Here is a 22385-nt window from a genome sequence, read left to right as displayed (position 1 = left end):
GACACTGAGTTGCAAATGTTAATCAGCGACCTTATTAACGTTGACTTAGATTTTGACATATATAAGACTATAGACAACAGAATAGATTTAGAGACTAACTGATGTTGTTGACTGTAAGTTCTACATACTGTAGACACTGTATATCCTGCACTTTCTGCTTTAGCACTTGTGGTTATATGCTAAACTGCATTTGGTTACCTTGTCCTTGTACATGTGCAATGACAATAAAGTTGAATGTAATCAGATTTATTTGACTTCCCTACTACAGAGCTGAGCCAGTCCTTAAACGCTGGCTCTTCCACCCAGCTGTCAGAAAAGCTGCATTCACCCATGACAGCGACAATGGTTGTCTGGACGTTGAAGATTTGCCTGAAGTAAGCGTGAGCCAGCCAGTTGACTGTCCAGTTGAACTGAGCGCGCAAAGTGTTTGAGATGTGGTACAAGCACTGAATATGACATCAGCATTAAACATACAAAGCTGAGAGTTCAGGATTGAGGCGAGGATCTTTGATTATGTGCCCAGAAATGCTAAAGCCCACATTTAAAGGAACTAACAGGAAGTTTAGCAGATAGAATTTCAATGGGAATAGGACACCTCATAGTCTGAAAAAACAATAGCTGTTTTTAAAAAAAATAATAGCTCTAAAAGACAGTTAACACTTTTAATGGCCTTAAATTTGTCAATTTTGATTTATCAGCTTTTAATACTTTTTCAAACCCTGCGGTCACCCTGAATGAGTAAACTAGCAACTTAGATGGGAAAGTTGAGAACAATGTTGTGTTTAATTACGTGTTAAAGTTTATTTGGTCACAGGAAATATTAGCAGAAGAAATAAAGGTGTAAAGGTGAAAAAATACATGTCTGAATAAATTTGTGTTTTTTTTCCTTGAAGGAATTTGAGTTTCATTTGGGGTGACTCTATTTGCAATTGAACCAAAGCACATAGAAGTAAAAAGGGCCTGCTCAGGAATAGACAATCAGTGCATGAAGTAATGTAAATGAATACTTGATGATGTAAATTATGTACAGTAGCAGTCAGAAGTTTGGACACACCTTCTAATTCAGTGGTTTTTCATTATTTTTCTGACTTTGTACTAAGGCTGTCAGTTTTTATTCGATATTCGAACATAGGTTCGAACGAGGGGTGAAAAGTTCGTATTCGAACTGTAATTTCCCATTCGACTGTAGGCTGTCATCTCCCTCAACCCGTCAGACCATTTGAAGTAGTTTTCATTGTATTCCAGCAGAGGACGCTACTATATTATTGACCTATCATTGGGCCCCTCTTGACCTGCAGCCTCTCAGCGGTAAAGGTTAGGAACATTAAACTAACTTGATATTTGCTAAATGGATTGTAACGAGGAAAGCCGCCCATCCCACCGAGGCAGTGGAGGCAGACACGCCAAAGACAAGCAAAGCAGCGATAGATGTACAGCCTCGATTGACAACATATTATTCTCACGGTGACAGGCAAGGAATAAGTTCATAAAAATGTTTTTAAAAAAATACTGATTATATGCATTTAGTTGCCGTGTGAATGTTTTACAGGCTTTGCAAGGAATAAAACGCATGAACAAAAGCAATTACTGTGTTGTAGTGTATTGAGGTGAGGTTTGAGTGTGTATGTGGCGGGGTGTTGGGGGGAATTCGATTATGTTCGAACAATGACGGAATTTTTTAGATTCGTTCGAACATAATTTCTTTGTAAAGTGACAGCACTACTTTGTACATTGTAGATTGATACTGAAGACGTGAAAACTATGAAGGAACACAGATGGAATTATACAGTTAAGAAAAAAGTGTGAAACCAAGCAGAATATGTTTTGTATTTTGGATTGTGGGAAGTAACCACCTTTTGCTTTGATGACAGCTTTGCACACTGTTGGCATTGTGTCTATGAGTTTGATGAGGTAGTCACCTGGAATGGTTTTCCAACAGTCTTGAAGGAGTTCCCAGAGGTGCTGAGCACTTGTTGGCTGTTTTCCCTTCAGTCTGCGCTCCAAGTGATCCCAAAGCATCTGAATTGGGTGTAGGTGAGGTGACTGTGGAGGCCAGGTGATCTGATGCAGCACTCCATCACTCTCCTTCTTGGTGAAATAGCCCTCACACAGCCTGGAGGTGTATTTGGGGTCATTGTCCTGGTAATTGTCCTTCTCAGTGAATGAGAAGGTGTGTCCAAACTTTTGACTGGTACTGTAAATAAAGCAGCAATGATTGAGGCTAAGTGGAAGAGACACAATACTGTGGTGCTCAATTGAATAATAGGGACTACAGACAAGTTCCAAAGCATGTGTTTAAAGTGTGCATTGTCATCTCCAAGGATGACAGGAAGCCCACGGAGGACTGCTGCTGGCTTTACAGTAACATGTGTACTGTGAAAAAAAAGGGAAATTAAGATGAGTCCAAAATGGTGAAGGGGAGACAATTAACAGCTGTGTATACACAATGCAGTTGCGGAAGTTTACTGTCCAAATAATGAAAATGTTTTTCTACTGTGTGTGTGAGAAAGCTACCTGAGGTGTGACTTGGATTTGAAAATGTCAAAGAAGCGAGGAGTATATTTGTGAAGTTCTTTGGGGAATATGTGTTTTGAGGTTTTTGCTTGACAAGCGAAGGAACTCTGCCACAATCTAAAGGAAAAGTTGTATAAGTTAAGATTTAAGATCCAGTGTATTTGGACATATAAAGAAGAAGAAAACACTGGCTCACACTGCACACTGTGGAACTAGTGTTCCACTTGCCTCCACAATGAACATGACAGCAAGTCTACTGAGTGCTTGGTGGCAATAAGGTGCTTTACAAAGACTGGTAGGTAAGTTGAGCATGCACTCGCTTGAGTGATTAGATGCAGCAGTGGACGTAATCTGTATTGAACATGTGGAGGCCATTGAAGACTGAATTGAATTGTTGTGTGACTGTTTGATTGGCCCTTCACTATGATTTCTAATGATCAGTTGATAAAATTGAGATTCTTTTTCACTTTTATGACACTGAGTTAATAAAAGATGACATGACAATGATGAAATGATATTCTCCATCAAAACAAAAACTCTTGGTACATAAATGATGTAAAGAGTTTTAATTGGCCTGACCCTGGATGACCAGCCAGGTCCGGACGCTCCTCAGAGCCCGCGACGCTGCCTTCAGGTCAGGTGACAGAGCTGCTGGAGACGACCTGAAAAAAGGAATTAAAAAAGCTAAGGCAGACCATAAGAGGAGCATAGAGTCCCACCTGTCCAGCCACAACACACAGAAGGTGTGGCAGGGTATACAGGACATCACAAACTACAGAGGATGTCATGTGTTAACAGGAGACCTGAGTGCGCCGCTGGCAGAGGAGCTAAATCGCTTCTTTGCTGGCTTTAACTCACCACAACATCAGCACTCATCTGCTCCAGCCATCTGGAGCAGCAGCAGAGCTACGTCCGGATGCTCTTTGTGGATTACAGTTCCACCTTCAACACAATCCTTCCCGACATTCTCATCACTAAACTGGACACTCTCAGCCTCCCCCTCTCACATGTGCCTGGATAAAGGACTTTCTAAGCAACCGGCCCCAGACTGTGAGACTTGGCCCCCACCTGTCCTCCATTTGCACGCTGAGCACCAGTTCTCCAAAGGGCTGTGTGCTGAGCATCTCATCTCCGCCAACATCTCCTGGACAGACAACATGACAGTGGTCATCAAGAAGGCTCAGCAGCGGCTGCACTTCCTGAGGGTCCTCAGGAAGCACAACCTGGACTCCATCCTGCTGCTGAACTTCTACCGCTCGTCAATTGAGAGCCTGCTGACATACTGCATCACAGTATGGTGCGGCAGCTGCACCATGGCAGACAGGGAGATGCTTCAGAGGCTGGTAAAGGCAGCACGAAAGATCATGGGCTGCCCCCTCCTCTCCCTGATGGACATTTACACCTCATTCTCCATGAGAATGAGGTGGGAGCCAGGGTGGGAGCCAGCTCCCACCCTGGCTTTGCTCTGTTTGACCTGTTGCCCTCAGGAAGGCGCTACAGGCACATCAGAACAAGGACTAACAGACTGAGAGACAGTTTTTACCCAAAAGCCATAACCATACTGAACTCTGACATGCACTGAATGCCACAATTTATTCCCCTGACCCCCCAGACTTCCTTCTATCCACTCACTGTGCAATATCTGTATATCTGTATACTGTGCAATATTCATTACTGTGCAATAACTCATACTTCCTTGAATTGTGCACCTTACCCCCCCCCCTCTTATATTTTTGCCTTTTTTATAATTCTCTTTTAATATTTTTGAATAGTTTTCTTTTTATATATTTTTGACATATCTTGCATTAAACTTATTTAATTTAATTGTATTCTATTCTATACGCCTATATGTCGGCCATAGGTTCAGGAACCCGTTTGCAGTGGCTGGCGTGTACCCATGCGGCCTTCTCTGCAACCTTTACGGCTGTCTCAGTGCTCAGCAGAACTTGGAACAGGCCCTGGAATGGCCTTTGTTTCCAGTATCAGCGTCTGTGATCCTTGATGAGAACCCAATCTCCAGGCTGTAAGTTGTGGAGGACTGCTGTGGCTGCAGATGGCAGGGCACTTTTCACCTCTGAATGCAATGCTGACAAGGTTGTAGACAAGTTGGCACAGTATCTCAACATAGCATCATCACATGCACCTGTGGTAAGGAGAGGATGCCTAACTGGACCTACACCTGTCTGAGGGGGTCTACCAAACAAGATTTCAGATGGACTCAAACCACGTTTGTTTCTGATTGGCGAACGCATGTGGACAAGCACCAGTGGAAGGGCTTTAACCCACGAAAGACTGAAACTGGTCTTTGGTGCATTTAGCAAGTTTTGCTTTAATGGTGCCATTTTCTCTTTCAACAGCACCTGCACTCTGTGGATGATATGAACAATGGTGACGTATGTCAAACCCAAGATAGTCTGACACTTCTTTCAGGGCTTGGTTGACAAAACCTGGTCCATTGTCACTGCTGATGACTGAAGGAATTCCCCACCTAGGAATAATTTCAGTTAGTAGTGCTTTAGCCACAGCTCCAGCATCCTGTTTGGAAGAGGGGAAACTTCAACCCATTTGCTGAACATGTCAACAATTACAAGACAGTATGTTTTCCCTTCACTTGGTGTTCGTCCAATGAAATCCATCATTAAATGATCAAAAAGTTTGTCAGCCGGTGGATGACCAGCAGGCAGCATATGAATAGCCATGATGCGTTGTTGGCTGCACAAATGATGTATTTCCTGCAAAAGTCCTGTGCAGAAGTTGAAAAAGCATGTGTGTACCATGATGAATTAACAGCAGCACACATTCTCCCTTTGCCCACATGGTCTCTCCCGTGGGACAGTTTTGCATAACAGTGGAAGAGAGGACAAGGCAAACAAGGTTTGTTATGTGGACCCATCCACACTGAGCCTTTAAATGTGGCACCTGATTTTGACCAAATGGTGCGTTCTTGAGGAAAGAGACTGCAGAACAGAAACATCAGCAGATGAGCAGGTGTCAGGAGTGACAGACAACAGTAAACAGTTAACCGTGAAAGGTGAAGCAGACAATGCAGCAGCTTTAGCAGCTTTAGCATTTCCTGTAGAAATAGGGTCAGAACTGTTAGCATATCAAGCAAAGTAGTGTGTTATCTTAACCAGCGCTGTGCAGAGAGATGAGAGGTCTTCTGTGTGTGCAGAATGTGAACAACAGCATGAGGAACCATGAGAGTCAAATCTCCATAACCAACATCACGTGATGCAACCACAGCATGTATCTGTCCTTCTGGACAACAAATTGAGTAAAGGGACAGTCAGGGTTTGGCAGTCCCAGTGTGGGAGCAGCCTGCAAAGAAGCCTTTAAGTCAGTGAAGGCTCTGTCAGTTTGGTCAGTCCAAGTCAGTTTTTCATGTGCACACAGATTGTTACCATGAATCATGGAAGAGAGAGGTGCCTCTCTCTCTGAATAATTTGGTATCCACTGTCTGCAATATGACGTCATGCCTAAGAAACTCATCATTTGCTTTTTGGTGGTTGGTTTTGATACAGATTGAACTGCTTCAATACGTTTGGGAGAGAGGGATTTGCCCTCTGCTGTGATCACATGTCCCAAATACGTAACACATGTCTGAACAAACTGCAGATTTGACAAGCTAGCTTTATGGCCATTGTTTGCTAGGTGTTTTAGCAATGCTATTGTATCTATGCTATCATCAACATACTGTAACAAGACAGAACCTAAAGGCAAATGGAGGCTCTGTAAACTGTCACGCAGTGCACTGTGGAATACTCCAGGACTTTCTGAATATCCTTGTGGACAGCGAGTCCAAGTATAGCCTTTACCATCAAAAGAAAACGCAAACCAGGATTGGCTGTCTGGATGAACGGGAACAGAGAAAAAAGCATTTGCAAGATCAATGACGGAGAAATGAGTGGCATTAGGTGGAATTAACAACAAAATTGTAGGTGGATTTGAAACTAGAGGCGCGCGCGGATATATTGCAGCATTTACTGCTTGCAAATCTTGCACAAATCGCCACTCAGTGGGTTGATCTGCGTCTCGGATTTTCTTAACCGGAAAAACTGGTGTTCTGACAGGGGAGTCATCACACGGGATTATAACTCCAGCCTTTAAAAGTGAATCAAAAACAGGCCTGATACCATTTAACGCTTCTGGTTTGAAAGGATATTGTTTCATGCATGGTCTGTAATCTGATTTTGGGTGAACTACAAGAGGTGTGGCTCCCTCAATAAGCCCCACGTCATATTTGTGACGCGCCCACAAACAGGGAGGCACCTCAGATAGTTCAGCCATGTCAACTGATGTGTCATGTAAAAGCATGCAAGGTGTGGTGTGTGTATTAGGAATCAAACAAACTGTTCTGTCGACAAAGGCAGTAGATGTAAGTTTTGTTTTATATACATCAGCCCTTTTGCTGTACAGTGTTCTGGGATCCCCATTTATGGGCCTGAAATCAGAGAGGGTCTGTTGTCTGCGGAGCCATGGTCCCATATCCTGCCATGTCCAGTGGGCAGGTTTCGCCAGCGACACATGTGGGGACACACCATCAAACAGTTCATCTTGTGAACGAGAGAGAGCTACAGAGACAGCAGCAGCTTTCTTTGTCCAATAAATACATGTCATATTCAATTTCTCCACTTCTAGTGGCTTTCTGTTCCAAACTTTCTCCAACCTTTCATCTGGCCCTTATGAAACATGTGCTGTGCAGTGTAGTGAATCAGGTGACATGTCCTGTAGTGTGTGAGTAAAGCTGGTCTTCATTGCAAGCAGTGTGTGTGTGTGTGTGTGTGTGTGTGTGTGAGTGTGCGTTACCTCCTGTAGTCTGTGAGTCAGTGTTGCTGCGGTCAGATTGCTCCTCTCCTCCCGCCCCGTCCCGTCTCGCCCTCACTTTGCAGCAGTTGTAGTCTGCACAGAGCCATTCTTCTGTGGGCAGTCTTTAGCCCAGTGTCCTTGCTGATGACAGTCAAAACAGATGTTGGGGTCATATTGCCAGTGTTGTCTGAGATCATTTAATGGAGCTTTGTCCCTTATTGCCAGATGTGTTCTCACCTAGCTGTGGGAGTTCTTGTGGGAGCATCAGGTTTAGACGTGGTTGAATCAGGGGATGAGGATGATGCTGGTGGAGGTGATGATGTTTCTGCTAGACATCTGGAGGATCCTTCTGCTGTTCCCAGACCCCCACCAGGCTCATGTGGCAGTGGAGGTGCAGTCGGAGGGCAGGAGTTGAGGTCGCGATCCACCTTGACATATTGACTCACAGAGGGAACAGAAGGACAAAGTGTATTAGTTTTTGTTTTGTTTTTACCTCTGTGAGGAATATAGCATGTACTTTTGTGTTTGTTTCTTTTCCCTACATTCTGCTTCCTCTATCCACACTTTCATTGCTCTTTTGTTCTTTTCAATCTCCAAAGAAGTATACAACATGTTAGTGTGTCCAGATTGTTTTTTTCCCTCTTTTTGTGTCTGTGCTCTTAATCTACTCCTTCTTTCCCTCTCCTCTCTCCACATGCTTTATGCCTTCCAGTCTGCTTTTGCCTCCAAACATGTCTTCAGTTGGTCCAATTGTCTCAGGCTAAAGCTGCCATTTTCTGGAAACCCCAAATCAGCTTTGAATTGATTCATGCTTCCTACTCTGACTTTTACCCAACCTTTATCTCTGATTATTTTGTCTCTTGTATTCGCAGAATAAACTGGTCCACTTTCTCAAGCAGATACACCAGAAATCCTCAAATACCACAATAATAACCGAGACATGTCTGTCTGCAACTGCTTATGCGAGATATACCGGTTTACACTCTGATTAACTCTGCAAACTCTCACAAGCAACATCAAAACACTTCTCACCGTGTGTGATTCTTTCCCTTTAAATCCTCCGAGACTGGTGCGATGACTGGGCTCCGTCTGAGGACAGCTTCTCACCCACAGGGAGGAATCTTTCTTTGCAGCCGGCTTTCTGTCTTTCCAACGGAGTCCAGATGACACGTCCAATCCCATCCTCGTTGCCAAGTTTGTGTTGGAAAAATACTTTCCTCCTGATGAAAAGTGAAATAAAATTCTTTAGACAGCAATTGCCTTTTGATGTTTTATGATAAAATAAAGTTTACACAGTAATCAATTTCTGCAGAAAGATAAGAGCCCAAGCATCACCAAATGCTACAGAGGTCTGACCCCGGGTTACAAGTTCCCAGAGTACTTAGCGCTTGTTTCTCACATACCAGGATGGCAGGGAGACAAAATAATCTGAAGGTCATAAAATAGAGATAAAGTGTAAGTTGTGCTCGAAGGCACCGGAGACATAACAGGTGTCTTCACAGTAAACAAAGTCCATTAGGCCACTACAGGTCATGTTGTATGTACTTTACCCAGAATTGAATATACAAGTTTATGAGAATATACGAATGCATGATAAGAGAGTATATGGTTACATGATAAATTGACATTACACTTCACACTTTACTTTACTTACTATACTTTGTGTTTATATTTTCATAAGTGTTCTTTTTTAAGGATCTGTGTTATTTATTTATATGTGTGCCTTAAAGCCGGGAGTCTGCAAATTTTTGTTATGTTCGCATAATAACAATAAAGACTCTTGAATCTTGAATATGTTTTTATTTTTGTATAGCTATTTTTTAAATTTATCTAGTGTAACACTGTGGGCCTACGGAGCACTGCAATTGCAAAACCTGTGTATGACCTGTACATATGGTTCTGACAATAAAGCTGGCTTTGACTTTGACGGGCTAACGTCGTTAGCGCGAGCTCACAAGTGCTCATTACATCAAGGTGTGTAAGCTAGCGCTAGCGACGTTAGCCCTTAACATACGCCTTGTAAAACTACTCATTCATTCTAACTTTTAAGATAACTCAAAGAATTTCAGCAAACGTATTGTGCTTCTTAACAGTTGCTAAAACAAGTGCTACAGCCATTGATGCTGCAATAAATCTTTAATGTTAAGTGGGACATTTAGAGAAATTGCTCAGGACGTTAGCCCTAGCTAACGCGCTATCTACACATGCTAACCTCTGTGGTGTCTGTTAGGTCCGCCTCCCAGCAAAATAAATAAATAAATAAAAAGGCCGTGTCATTTCAGCTTGCTTGGAGTATTTGAATTGGCAATCTGAAGAAATACGGTTAACCTGAAACCTTTCGCCAACAGATGAGGCATACGGCATAAGACCTAGAGACCTTACTAAATAAAAAGCCGATAAAATCTTCCAGTTTGCAGCAACTTACCTTAACATGACAGAGCCACAAGCTTTCTTCCCGCTTTCAACGTGCCATTACCGAGCACGTCTTCACGGGGAAATGCGCGTGTCACACAGCCAAGTGCTGCCACCTAGTGTTGGGCATAGGTGTCAGGTTGTGAGGACGGCTCTTCATCACTCATACTTTCTCAGGCTGATGACTTTAATTACTCCCTAAAAAGTTTTATTAACTAAGTGTAACATAGCAGAGTCAGCAAAGTAAGCACACATCAATTAAGATCACTTCTTATTTTAAGCTATATTAGCAATTACATTTTACAGTGGTCATACCTAGGCTCTTTGCTCAATATTCAGAACTCTAGTCTCAGTCTTTGCTCCAGCAGCTTCATTAACCTCGTCATTCCAAAAGCCTGCACCACCTTTGGTTGCTTCTCTTTTCAATTTTCTGCCGCAAACGACTGGAATCTCTTACAACAGACACTAAAACTCAGCTCTTTAATACCATTCTCTTCTTTTAAGAATACATTACAAACCATAATCCAACATCCTTGTACTTGTTTTTAGTCATTTACCATGAAACTCACTGTATATATATGCACATATTACACTGTCATTTTGATTGATATGTATTGAATTTGTACTGTGATCCTTTGTCTTATCTACTGGATTGTGTCTGTGGCCAGGTTGTCACTGCAAATGAGAACTGGTTCTCAAAGGACTTACCTGGTTAAATGAAGCTGAAATAAAATCCTACTATATATGCTACTGTATATATGTGTATGTGTGTGTATTTTTAACACTTGTGGCCATTCATCAGTTCATTCCATTCTTTCATACACCTTTCTGCTGATATTGATGGTTAATACAATTCTTGAAATGAATACAGTTTTTAATGTGCAATAAAGGTATTTATGAAGCTCTTGCTCTAAGTTTGTTGCTGTTTCTTTTTCATACCTTATCTGGTTTGCTTGTAACCATCCAAGAACACACTGATAGAGGTTTTTCCCACAATTTGTAATTAATTACAAGTCCATTTCTGTATTAGCTTTAATCAGCATAAATAATAGAAATGTTGATTGAATGTTGCTGTCTATATTGGAATGTCTGCTTTCCTCATGTGCCTTTTGTACTTGTACCAGTTTTAATGACACTGAAAACACTAATTCACCAAAGCATCCTGTTAGATTCATTATGAGCTTTATGGTAAATCTGGAAAAACCTGACGAGTAGTTCATAGAAAATGAACTCAGTGCCATTACTGTTGGGGGTTACAGTAGGTTTATTTGAAATTCAATATAACTGTGACCACAAATGAATAAGGCACATTAAATATGTCTTTCTCATTTAAAATAACTAGTTGGAAAAAACAAAACACATTCAAATTCATCACTTCATTCCATTCTTTTATACACTTTTCTGTTGATAATGACAGTTGATACAATTGTTGAAATGAATACAGTTTTTAATGTGCAATAAAGGTATTTATGAAGCTCTTGCTCTGAGTTTGATGATGGTTTTTTTCATAACATCTTCATTCTGTTGGCACAGATGGTTGAGTTTTCAGTGTCACATTTTGAATAAGACTCAAGGAAAAACATTTTAGCTGAGACATGGTGGATCACAATGAATCACATGTAGCATCTTGTCAGGACAGGTGCATGGATGTGAGCTTCAGCTGTGGATGATCATATATGAACCTACAGTATTAAATGAAGTCATACATGACAAATGTTCAAATCAAAGTGTAGAGCTGCACTTGATCATTTTTATTCTTTACACTGCCTTTGGAATGCTTTTGAGTTTTTCAACAATCTGACTGATGTATCAGAAGACCCCTACACTTGCTGGGATTTTCACTCTCAACAGTTTGTAGAGTTTAACTGTGAATGTAGTCAAAAGCAAAAAGCATCCAGTGAGCAGCAGCTCAGAGGAGGTGTGGCTCATGACGTCACCATCTCACCTGCCTTTGATTCCCCGGGCAACGGCTCTGGCGTCACTACGGCGGCAGCCAGATGATATAAATGAGGAGCCTTCCTTCACTGACTCAACGTTTCTGAGGAGGTAGGGACAGCTCTGGTGGCGGTGCGTCGCCGGTGTCTCAGGCTACCAACGTCTTTGCTGGGGGCATTCAGTCGCTTTCGTTCCGCTCATGCTGCGGATCCTTAGTGATAACGGTTCATTTTGAGCGTCTGTGAGGTTAATATCCAGGAGAACTGAATACAGATGTTACCCGGGCCACCAGACTCTGTCCTTCTCTCTCTCTCCCTGAGAGAGAAACAGAGAGTTTTTGCTCTCTCTTTCTCTCTCAGGGAGCGAGAGAGAGAAACACAGAGAGAGATGGTTATTTAAATTTTGATTGAAATTTGACTGAAATTTATTGGAATGGAAATAATGTATATACATTATTAGAGTTTTTGCCTCTGTGTTTTCTCTCTGGGTTCCTCCTCTCTCTCAGGCAGAGAGAAAGGGAAGAGCAAGAGATCTCTCTCTTCTCTCTCCTTGAGACAGATAGAGATCGAGACGCTTTTCCTCTCTCTTTCTGTCTCTATCGATGGAGAGGGAGGGAGCGAGAAGGAGAGCATGGCCTTCTTTAGCCCGCCTCAGCGAGAAACAGATCGTTTTCCGTAACGCCAGTGGCGGTTTTTGGCACAAGCTACTACTCAGTTGCCTTGCTGTCATCAGTATCAATAATTCAATAGGGGAGCAGATTTCGTATATTGACATTATTGATGATTTTGCATCAAGGAAGGCCAGAAAGGTCAGGTTTTAGTTTTAGTTTTTTCTTTGCTGCTCTTAGTGCAATAGTGTTAGAATTAGATTCCCTGTAGTGTGTTTTCATTTGTGTGATGAAGGATTTGTGCTGTTCAGAATATTCTATATTTTATTTGTATATTATTCGTTTATTATTCTAAAATAATAATATTATATTGTTTTTATCTTATATCATTTTTATCTGCTGTTGTTATGTGTGATTGTGTATATTTTTGCCACTTTTATGTATATAGAGTATATTTATTTAATTTCTGATAACTTTAATTTCAAGTAATTTAATGTAGAACCGCCACTGCGTAACGCTAACCCTCTTTCTCCACCGACTCTTTCTCTGCTTCTCTCTATCTCAACTTCTCTGCTGTTCTCTCTTTCTCTTCCCTCCACAGACAGTTCTTCTCTCCTCTTTCGCCACGAAAGAGGAGAGAAGAACTCTCTCTTTCTCTGCTTCTCTGCTCTTCTCTCATCTTCTCTCTTTCTCTTCCCTCCACAGAGTTTTTTCTCTCTCTTTCTCTCAGAGAGTTCTTGTCTCTCTGAGAGAAAGAGAAAGTTTAAAGATATCCAAACATCCAAACATTTGACAATGCCAATCAGTAGTGTTCAAACTCTGATGAAGAAGTGGAAAATAAGGGCTTCTGTTGATACCAAGCTACGCTCAGGTAGAGCAAGAAAAACTTCAGCCACAAGTGCCAGGAAAATTGTTGGGGATGCAAAGAAAAAAGACAGAAATAACTTGAGCTGACATATAGGCTTCTCTACAGAAAAGTGCTGTGGCTGTTTAAAGATGGCTGCAGGAGCACAATATCCAGGTCTTAGAGTGGCCAGCTCAATCTCCGGACATGAGCCCCATTGAAAATCTTTGCTGGATTATCAAAAGGTCTGTTTTAAGCAAAGAACTTGGAAGAATTAAAAACAGTAATTGAAGAAGAATGGGAGAAGAGTACCCCTCAACAGTGTGAAAGGCTCGTGGAGAACATGCCAGCCAGGATTAAAGCGCTACTGCGTGCTAATGGCAGGAGTACTAAATATGAATTTTGTTATATCTATCTATCTATCTATCTATCTATCTATCTATCTATCTATCTATCTATCTATCTATCTATCTATCTATCTCTGTAAGAAAAGATCTTTGACTCATAGTGAGGAAACAGTTTATGGCCATAGTTTAGTCACCTTGAACCTGATGACACTCCACGGTAACACAAGACTCTGACACACAGAAAAGCTAATCTAAGTGATGATATGAAGCCTTGTGAGGTATGAAAGGATTTGTAAGACTGTGTCAGAAACGGGTTGATGTTCTGAGCTTAGAACAGAGTGTACTGCCATCTTGTGCTGAAATGAATGTCCTGCGAATAACCTGGGACTTGACAAGTGCCACACAAAGGATCCCTGGTTTGAGTGTTTACCCCACAGTCACTGAGGCGTGGATGTCACTGGCTGTAGTCATGCCAAGGTTGTCTAAGGCGTGTGGCCAGTGGCTCTCACTGCGGGAGGAGCTGCTGGAACTGCGCTGGCAGTATGATCCTCAGCTCCTCCTGTCCACATGCAGAAGTGGCAAGCAATGCCATCAGTGTGTGTGTGTGTGTGTGTATTTCAATGGGTAAACAAGAGTCAAATATAAAGCCCTTTGGATATAAGCACTATGTAAATGACAGGCAACATATAGAATAGCAAATAGTGTGAGTAGCAGACAGTCTAAAATAGTGTATTAGCAATTTACTGTACATGCCAATGAAAATAAGTGCAGGTGTAAAGACACAAGTTGATGCAGTGAGATTTTCATCTTTGCTTTAAGGTTATTGTGGTGACAGTGTGTGATTTTATGATGCTATAAATCATTGATAACAGACTTCTATCAAATATTATAAGACACTGAGATTGTGAATGAGCAACAAGCCACAATTTAGTAAATCCATTTTATTGATGTCATATTTAAATGGAGACATGAGACTAATCTATACCAGTGTGAGAATCTGGACCTTGAGTGAGAAATAAAGAGACAATACAAAAGGAGGGCAAAAGTGAGTCAAAAGCTTCACAGCCACATTCAGCTGGGGTCTGGTTTGTCAGTCACATTCACCGTCTTCTCAGTCTGCAGGTATTTCTACAAGAGGAGGAAAAAAGGAAAAACACTCTTTGTGAACACACGTGGACGTTTTATCACCTGTATCACAGTAAGTGTGAAAATGGAGCAGAATAAAAGAGGGAGAAACTGCAACAAATAACCATGAGCTGCCTACCTTTAGGTTCTCGTAGTGTTTGATGGTTTTGCAGTGGTTGATCTCAGCTTCTTTGGTTCCGCTGAAGAATGGATTACATACTGTACAGAAGAAAGCGGTCTTTGGGACTAAGAACTCCATACCTGAGGACACACACACACGAGAGTGACTGTGGAAATACACATGTAAAGAAAACAGTGATGAACAGTCACGGTGAATAAATAGTGTCATAACAACTCGATTGCTGGGGTCGAAAGGCGGGAGGGAGTAGTCCATGCTCATGGGTGTTTTCATCTGTAATGTCTTCTTCATACTCTCCTCTTCTCCGTTTGTTTGGTCTTTGGACGTCTCTTGCTTTCCTAGAAGAGACAGGGACTGCTTTAAAGTCCAATCTAGGGCATACACAGGGATAAAAAGACCTGGTCCTGGCTTTGCTCAACAAAGCAGATAAGCTAATAATTAAGCATTTTCCAAATGGACTTGATGTGTCTTCATCTTGGTGCTGTTATTAAACACCTGCAATGACTTATGGCAAGTACCTGCCCCAAGGACAACGTCCCATCATCCCATCATCCCATCATCCCAAACAAGCCTGATTCTCTACCCACTGAGGAACTGCTGCCACTCACAGTTCTACTGCAAAGAAAATCAAAGCGTACCTGTCTCTGCAGCAGGAGCTCCCGTCTCTTTGTCCTCTTGGTCCTGCATCTTCTCCTGTCCTTCTATTTTGTCCAACACCAGCACCGTCTCCTCCTCCTTGGCCTGGCTGTGACTGAGAGGATTCTCCTCTTTGTTATGGTCCTCACTCTCTGCGGTCACTGCTCCTATGGCTGGGCTGTTTGAGGAGGAGTCTGCAGGGGCAGCTTCAGGTGGGTTACCTGATGCTGCTGAGGCAGGCACAGACAGGTGTTGGACCTCTGGGGTGGAGTCCAGGATGGGCAGTGGTGTGATTTCTAAACATAAAGACAGATTTCAGGCCAAATTTACAATTTGAAAGCAAAAAAAGTAAAGAAAAATATCTAGGAAAGACTGTGTTTTCTTGTGTTGATGGTAGAAGTGAAATCAGTGTGAGGCTATTGGAATAGTGTTTATTTAATCTTGTTCTGGCCATATTGGTCTCTTACTTATATTTTACTTACTGTACTGTACCCCTGCTGTTGCTAAATGCAATTTCCCCACTGAGGGACTAATAATGGATTTTCTTATCTTGTCTTGTCTTGTCTTGTCTTAAAATGCACCAATCAGGGCAATCAAATTTTTTTCAGTTTGTCCAAATTTTTTTTGGTCTTTTGAGCTCTTGTGTGCTCTTGCAGCAACAGCCTGATCAACAAACTGACAATAAACCAATCACAGACTTGCCATCTTTCACAAGAGTTGCTGCTTTATTTATTTTATTTAGCCTTTATTTAACCAGGTAAGTCAATTGAGAACCAGTTCTCATTTCCATTGACGACCTAGCCAATTTATCATGCCACATAACCTGTGCTTAATATTGTTGTATTGATTCTATTGCACCAATATTGCAGTATCTATTGCAGTTCTTTTGTGGGATTATTTAACAAAAAATATTTAAAATTTATATGAAATATAATGTAGGGTAATGCAGATTTAAACAGTACGGTGTTCTATTATTTGTGTGGCAACAGGTATCTGCTTTTGCTGATGAATCTGTAATAATCTGCTATAATTCAACCATGCCGCACTTGTGAGACCTCACAATTCTTGTTTTCACACAGAGGAGTTTCAGATACCTTCAGACTATGGATTAATGGTCATCTACTATTACGGATGAATGAAGAGTTTAAACATCTGAATATGTCACTTGTGTTTGGGCCATGACCTTCAGTTTAAAAGACAGATGAAAGGTGCAGTTCCACTAAATTACACTCATGTCTCAAGATATGATCTCAAGTGAAGCTTTTTTGACAAGCTTGTAGAAATACTACATGCAAAGATGTCTGGTTAGTTGTTTTACCATGATGTCATCTGCTATTGTTATTTAACTTGTATCATTCAACTCACAAAAAAAAAAAAAAATCATTCAACTCACAATGATGCAGGAGTGTTTTAAGATTAATCGCGTCCAAATTAGGTGGGGTTATTAATTATTTAACACCTAAAGTGAAACGATGTTACATGGCAATTTACGTTATATAGGGCCTACTTAAGGCAATAGTTCTAACTAGTGTGAGTTACCGTTCACACACGCTCGCTCTTTTATTTTGAAGGCTCGCACAACAGAACAAGAAGTCTGACCAGGTTTTTGTGCAGTGCTGGGGCTAATAGGATGGCGGTTCACAATGCGTAGCTTTCGGCGACAGAAATAGAAAAAGAACATACTTTTAAATACATCACCCTCTACAGGACCGATACCTTCGATGTAAGAGTAAACAGACAAGTGGAAGAGAGCAGTCTAGCCAGGAGAAGAGTCTTTGGCGCCTCATACTGCAGCGTCTTCTGCAATAAAGACCGCTACACTGCTAATATTACCCTTAACCTTTCTGTACAATAGTAAGCATCCAGTCAACCAGTCCCGAACAGAAAGAGGCTCAAGATGGCGGCTCGAATGTGGCTCCTTTGTCATGTCTTTGATTGTTAAATCTAAATAGCTGTTCGCAGAGTTTCCTCTGTAGTAGCGTGGATATCTATATACCACAATTGTCACGCCTCTTTAGAAACAACATATCTATGTTATTATTCGAAACGTTCAACAGGTGGCTCCGTGGCGCAATGGATAGCGCATTGGACTTCTAGTCAATACTCGAGAGGAGTGATTCAAAGGTTGTGGGTTCGAGTCCCACCGGAGTCGCATTTTTGTTTAGTCTCCCCGTGTATGTACAGTGATGAGATACGTTACTTGGCTGAGTATATGATATTTAAATGCCGCAATCCTTCTGGTTGGTTCAAATAGTGTTTTGTTTTCAAATCGCGCTTCACTTAGCGAACCTAATTTATACTAACCCTAACCCCATGAACAGGTCATGTTTAATGCTCCATAACATACAGAAAAAACGACTTCATAGTGTAAAAATGGATATTTTTTGATATATTTATAAAGTGAAAGCATTAAGTAAGTGAAATTATGAAGATAGGAAGTGACATTAATGCAGTCCCTTGTTAGTGTGCAGTTTGTAAGTTCAGAATGAGGCATTAGGTACAAGCAGGAGATAAGGACTATTTACTCCAACCACTAGATGGAGGCCAGTTTGCAAAGTTTCAGATTATGTGCAGTCTGATAATCTCCAGCCACACAGAGAGTGAGAAAGAGCAGTGAAGTGATACAATATCAAACAGCCAAATGGGACATAGCAGAGAAGAGAGGAAATCAATGAGGCTGTGAAGACAAAGTGAGAAAAGAGCTTGGCATTTTGATTCAGTTGCTGGTCGGATCACTGGTTATAGGAATGTTGAGGACATCAGTGGCCTTTCTTCTTCACCTGGCTGCATGTCTGGCCGTAAGAAACTCCTAATTCTCAGTTTATAATAAATAATTTCTCTGATTTCTAATCATTCCATGTTTCATGCAGATAGTTTTGCTTGTATGTACACAAATCTTGAAATTTCTGTCTGCCTTCACCACAACACAAAAAAAAGGAATTTCTTTTGGGTGATTGCATCATTTAAAAATTTAATTTGCAAAACAACATCAATCTCAATCAGAAATGTTACACTGACCCCACTACAGTTTTTATCGGGACTGTTTTAATTAAATGTAATCTTCAACATTACCTAAAGAAAAGCCAGACAGGGTAGGACTACATACGTCTAGTGTCCACTGCTTTTATGCATGTTTGTTTCTGTGACATTGTATGTGTTTGATGGTTATTTTGGATTCGGTGTGATCATTCTGTTTCCATTATGACTGCCCTTGATAGTTAGTTATTGAGTGTCACCTGGCTGCACTTTGTGCATGCTCCCTTATCAAACGAAATATTAAAACGTGCCTCTGTAACAGTGGAAGAATACATCTCTTGAGGGCAACCTTGTATTTAAGCCTTAAACAGATCTGTACCTTGCATGCATTTTTCCCCTCTTGATTTATGTAAGATTGGAAAGATTGAAAACTTTGTTGTATTTTGACTGTAGATTCTCTTCTATGAGAATAATTAAATCAAGGAATTTGCATGGCATTAGTATGTTCACCACTTCAACTGTCAAAATTGTAACTTATTTTTCTGGAGCAGCTGAAGGAAAATTTTAGAGAGCTGAAATTTTTCAGCAAAGCATATCCACAGTATTCCAAATGTGTTCTTTGCATAGGGGCTACCTACCTGCTACCTAAGCCTAACCCTAACCCTCTGACAGTTTGTATCCTACTACCCTTACAGTCCAGGGTAACCCACAGTGTACCACCTACTCATATTGTCTTTCTGTCCAGGCTCCTGTGCCATGTGAGGAGAAGGTGGTCCATTTGGAAGCGGAGATCCAGGGCCTGATGAACTTGATCAGCGACCAGCACCTTTATATCCAGGAGCTCCACAACAGCCATGCCCAGCAACTGGAGCTCATACCCAACTCACACCTGGGCCCTGAAAACCTGTATAGAGGTGGGGCTAGATTTCTAGGAGACATACATGCGTTTGTTTCTGGGCATCAAAATGTGTATCTGCCTTCACCACAGCACTTCTTCAGCTAGTATCAGACTAGCGGTTGGATTTCCTAGCTGCCTAACTACTTGCCCACCAAGTTAGTTATGTACTATATACTTTCCTGCCAGTGGCATCATCTGTCCTGTCAGAGCTTAAAGCTGTTTTGCTGCTAATCAGTATTTTAGTGTTTTAATAGTTGTAATAGTATTAAAGTGTTTTAATAGTATTTTCTTTTATTAACAGTGGATTAATTGCTAACAGGAAAAAGCCTCAGAGAATTATCACTAACGCTGCAGTTTGCCCCATTGTTTTGTTTTTCTAGCCCACCGACTCGCATTAACCTTGTTTTGTCTACAGGAGCTGTTTAAAAAGAAAAAGCTCTGATAAACCCATTCTACTCTGCCTGCTCAGCACTACAGAGTTTACAGACACGGTTAGCAGCTAAATGGTCAACATAGTGGAGCATTTAGCAACTAAAGATGCAGACATTTCCCTCAGAAGTTGATAGAGATCAAAAACAGTTAAAAGGGGGTGAATATTGAAGTTTCATTCATCTAGAGGCCTGAATCATGAATCCTAATGAATGCTCATTTTGCTTTGTGTCTACTGACTGTATAAATTGCCATCTGATTTGTAGCTAAAACAACTGTGTAAGGCAGTAGGTTTTTGAGTGGAGCTCTTCTGACTCCAAGTGTTCAAGAGGAAGCTCTTCTTGTGTTTCAGACAAATTGGATGGAAAAAACATAAGATGCTGGCAACCCAAAATTGATCATATCTCCACAGACAATCAACATTTAGCATCTGGTTGATAAATCAATATCTCTGCACCTTTCATGACCAGCAGCAGCTTCACAGTTAAAAAACGAAACAAAACAAAACAAAACAAAACAAAACAGAAAAACAACCAGCCATTAAGAATCTCACAAAGACATTAACCATCTTATAACCTGCCAGTGTATTTCTCTTGGCTTCTACATATCCAATGCGTATAATCTACCCACTCGTTTTAAATATTTCACCTCATGCACGTTTTTGTGTGCATGTGCAGATTGTTCTGAGATGTTTGCAGATGGTAATGTGGCCAGTGGGGTCTATGTGATTCGTCCAGACGGCTCTCCCACCGCACTGACTGTTTACTGTGACATGAACAATGGAGGAGGATGGACCGTCTTTCAAAGGAGGAAAGACGGCAAAGAGAGCTTTGACAGGTGTGAGATTTACATGCACAAAAATAGTAATTTACACTCTGCATTTGTCAAGAAAGTTGACATTTCAAAGAAACATGCATTCAGAGTGTGTACTGTTTGCAGAGCGTGGGTGGAGTACAAGCATGGATTTGGGGACCTCTACTCCCCTGATGGAGAATTCTGGCTGGGCAATGAACCTCTACACTATCTCACCTCCCAAGGTGTGTGTACCTGTGTGTATGTGTGTATGTTTGGACATGCCAGGCATTAAGGAATGGATGCTTGAGTAACTTGGTGTCTTCTAGGAAACTACGACTTGCGCATTGACATGGAGGACTTTGAGGGTAATCAGCGCTATGCAGAGTACAAGAACTTCAGAGTACACAATGAAAAGGTAAAACAGACAGGAAAGTAAGGAACATGCTAACAAGTCATGTTGTTCCATCAACATGTGGCAACCATGGGGTTAGGGGCATTTCAAAAGTCAGTGCAAAATAAAACTGATTCCTTCAACAAGATTCAAGATTTTGAACCAAGTTTACATTTTTTGGCTTTCTTAACTCATTAACTTTTGTCTCTCTTAACTCATTTCTAGAAAATGATTTAAATTCTCCAGAATCCATTAAATCCAGTAATTTTATGCAATCATATCTTGAACTCTTTTTCTATCATGCAAAAACAGCTTTTAGCCCTCTCTGTGTCTGTCTTTCCTCTGTCTGTCTCTTTCCTTTCATTTTTTTCAGTTTTAAACCTCACCCTCTCTTCCTTTCCCATAACAGTAGGGGTGTAATTTAGACGATGTATGCACTTTGTATTTTATGACCTTTGCCATAGAGACAACAGCAAGGATGTCTGGCTCCAGGTCCACAGGCTTTCTTTCCCCCCATCTCTTTCTGTTTTTCTCTTTCTCCTCTTCATACTTCTAACCCTTACTGCTCTCTTAATTTCCTCTCAACACTTTTCCCTTTTCCTCTCGCACCTTTGTCCATCCAATCCTTGTAAGCATGTTTTGATGTCAATTTATAACCATGCTTCTCTACTCAGAACGAAACCTCATCAGCTCTATCGATTTGCCAGAGAATGTAAAATACTGAGTCTTGTAATCCACACTTTTGTTTGTTTACAATGTTTTTAATTAAGAAATTAAACATTTACAAACATTTCTTCATTGAATGTCACTCTGGATGTATCAGTTATTTGTGAAAAATGTAAATGTACCATGTAGTAATGATCAAAGATTCTCCCCTATTCACTCAAAGGACCAGTACCAGTTGCATTTGGGAGAGTACACTGGGAATGCAGGGGACGCCCTAACTGATCTTCACAGTCCTTCCTCAGCTGGGCAAATATGGACTGATCCAGGCTTGGGGTCAAGCGGTGTCAAATTCAGCACCTTCGATCAGCCGAACAGCAGCAACACTGAAGACAGCAACATCCAATGTATCAGACACAGCAAGTCAGGCTGGTGGTTCAGCAGGTACTGACCAGACTCTTCAGCTTTACTCATACTTTTGTGCTAACGTTATGCAGTGGATTAAAATGGAGAGAGAAAAAGAAGGGGGGGGGGGGTGCCGTATGCTGTATGCCATTTACTGCAGCTGCCACTGACCAAGTGTTTGATCTGTTTCTCTTATTTTTCTTCTCATTACTTCCTCATTACAGGTGTGATTCAGGGAATCTGAATGGTCATTACTACAAAGGGCCGTACCAAGCAATGATCAGTGACGGGGTGGTGTGGTACACTTGGCATGGTTGGTGGTATTCTATCAAATCTGTTGTCATGATGGTACGAGCTGCTGACCTCAAGCATCCACCGCCAGTTATCACCCCATTACTGGGGCAAGTCAACAGCAAAGTGGCAGGTGGTACTCTTTCCTCATGGCCAATAGACTGAAAGCAAC

General features: G+C 41.3%; 1 protein-coding gene and 1 non-coding gene across 2 annotated transcripts; both read left to right on the top strand.

The window, feature by feature from the left end:
- The first annotated feature begins 7545 nt into the window (after positions 1-7545).
- Positions 7546-22378, top strand: LOC121180341 (fibrinogen-like protein 1). Its single transcript, XM_041035658.1, has 8 exons — positions 7546-7716; positions 18086-18163; positions 19087-19255; positions 20346-20505; positions 20608-20705; positions 20790-20878; positions 21744-21961; positions 22147-22378. The coding sequence occupies exons 1-8, from the start codon at positions 7546-7548 to the stop codon at positions 22376-22378; spliced, it is 1215 nt and encodes a 404-aa protein (XP_040891592.1).
- trnar-ucu lies at positions 17425-17517 on the top strand. Its single transcript has 2 exons — positions 17425-17461; positions 17482-17517. It is a non-coding gene; the product is annotated as a tRNA-Arg (tRNA).
- Positions 22379-22385: the final 7 nt, after the last annotated feature.

The sequence above is a fragment of the Toxotes jaculatrix genome, chromosome 4, assembly GCF_017976425.1.
Source record: "Toxotes jaculatrix isolate fToxJac2 chromosome 4, fToxJac2.pri, whole genome shotgun sequence".
NCBI classification, from domain to species: domain Eukaryota; kingdom Metazoa; phylum Chordata; class Actinopteri; family Toxotidae; genus Toxotes; species Toxotes jaculatrix.
Note: the sequence above shows the minus strand (reverse complement) of the source record. Positions and strands in the feature narration are given on the sequence as shown.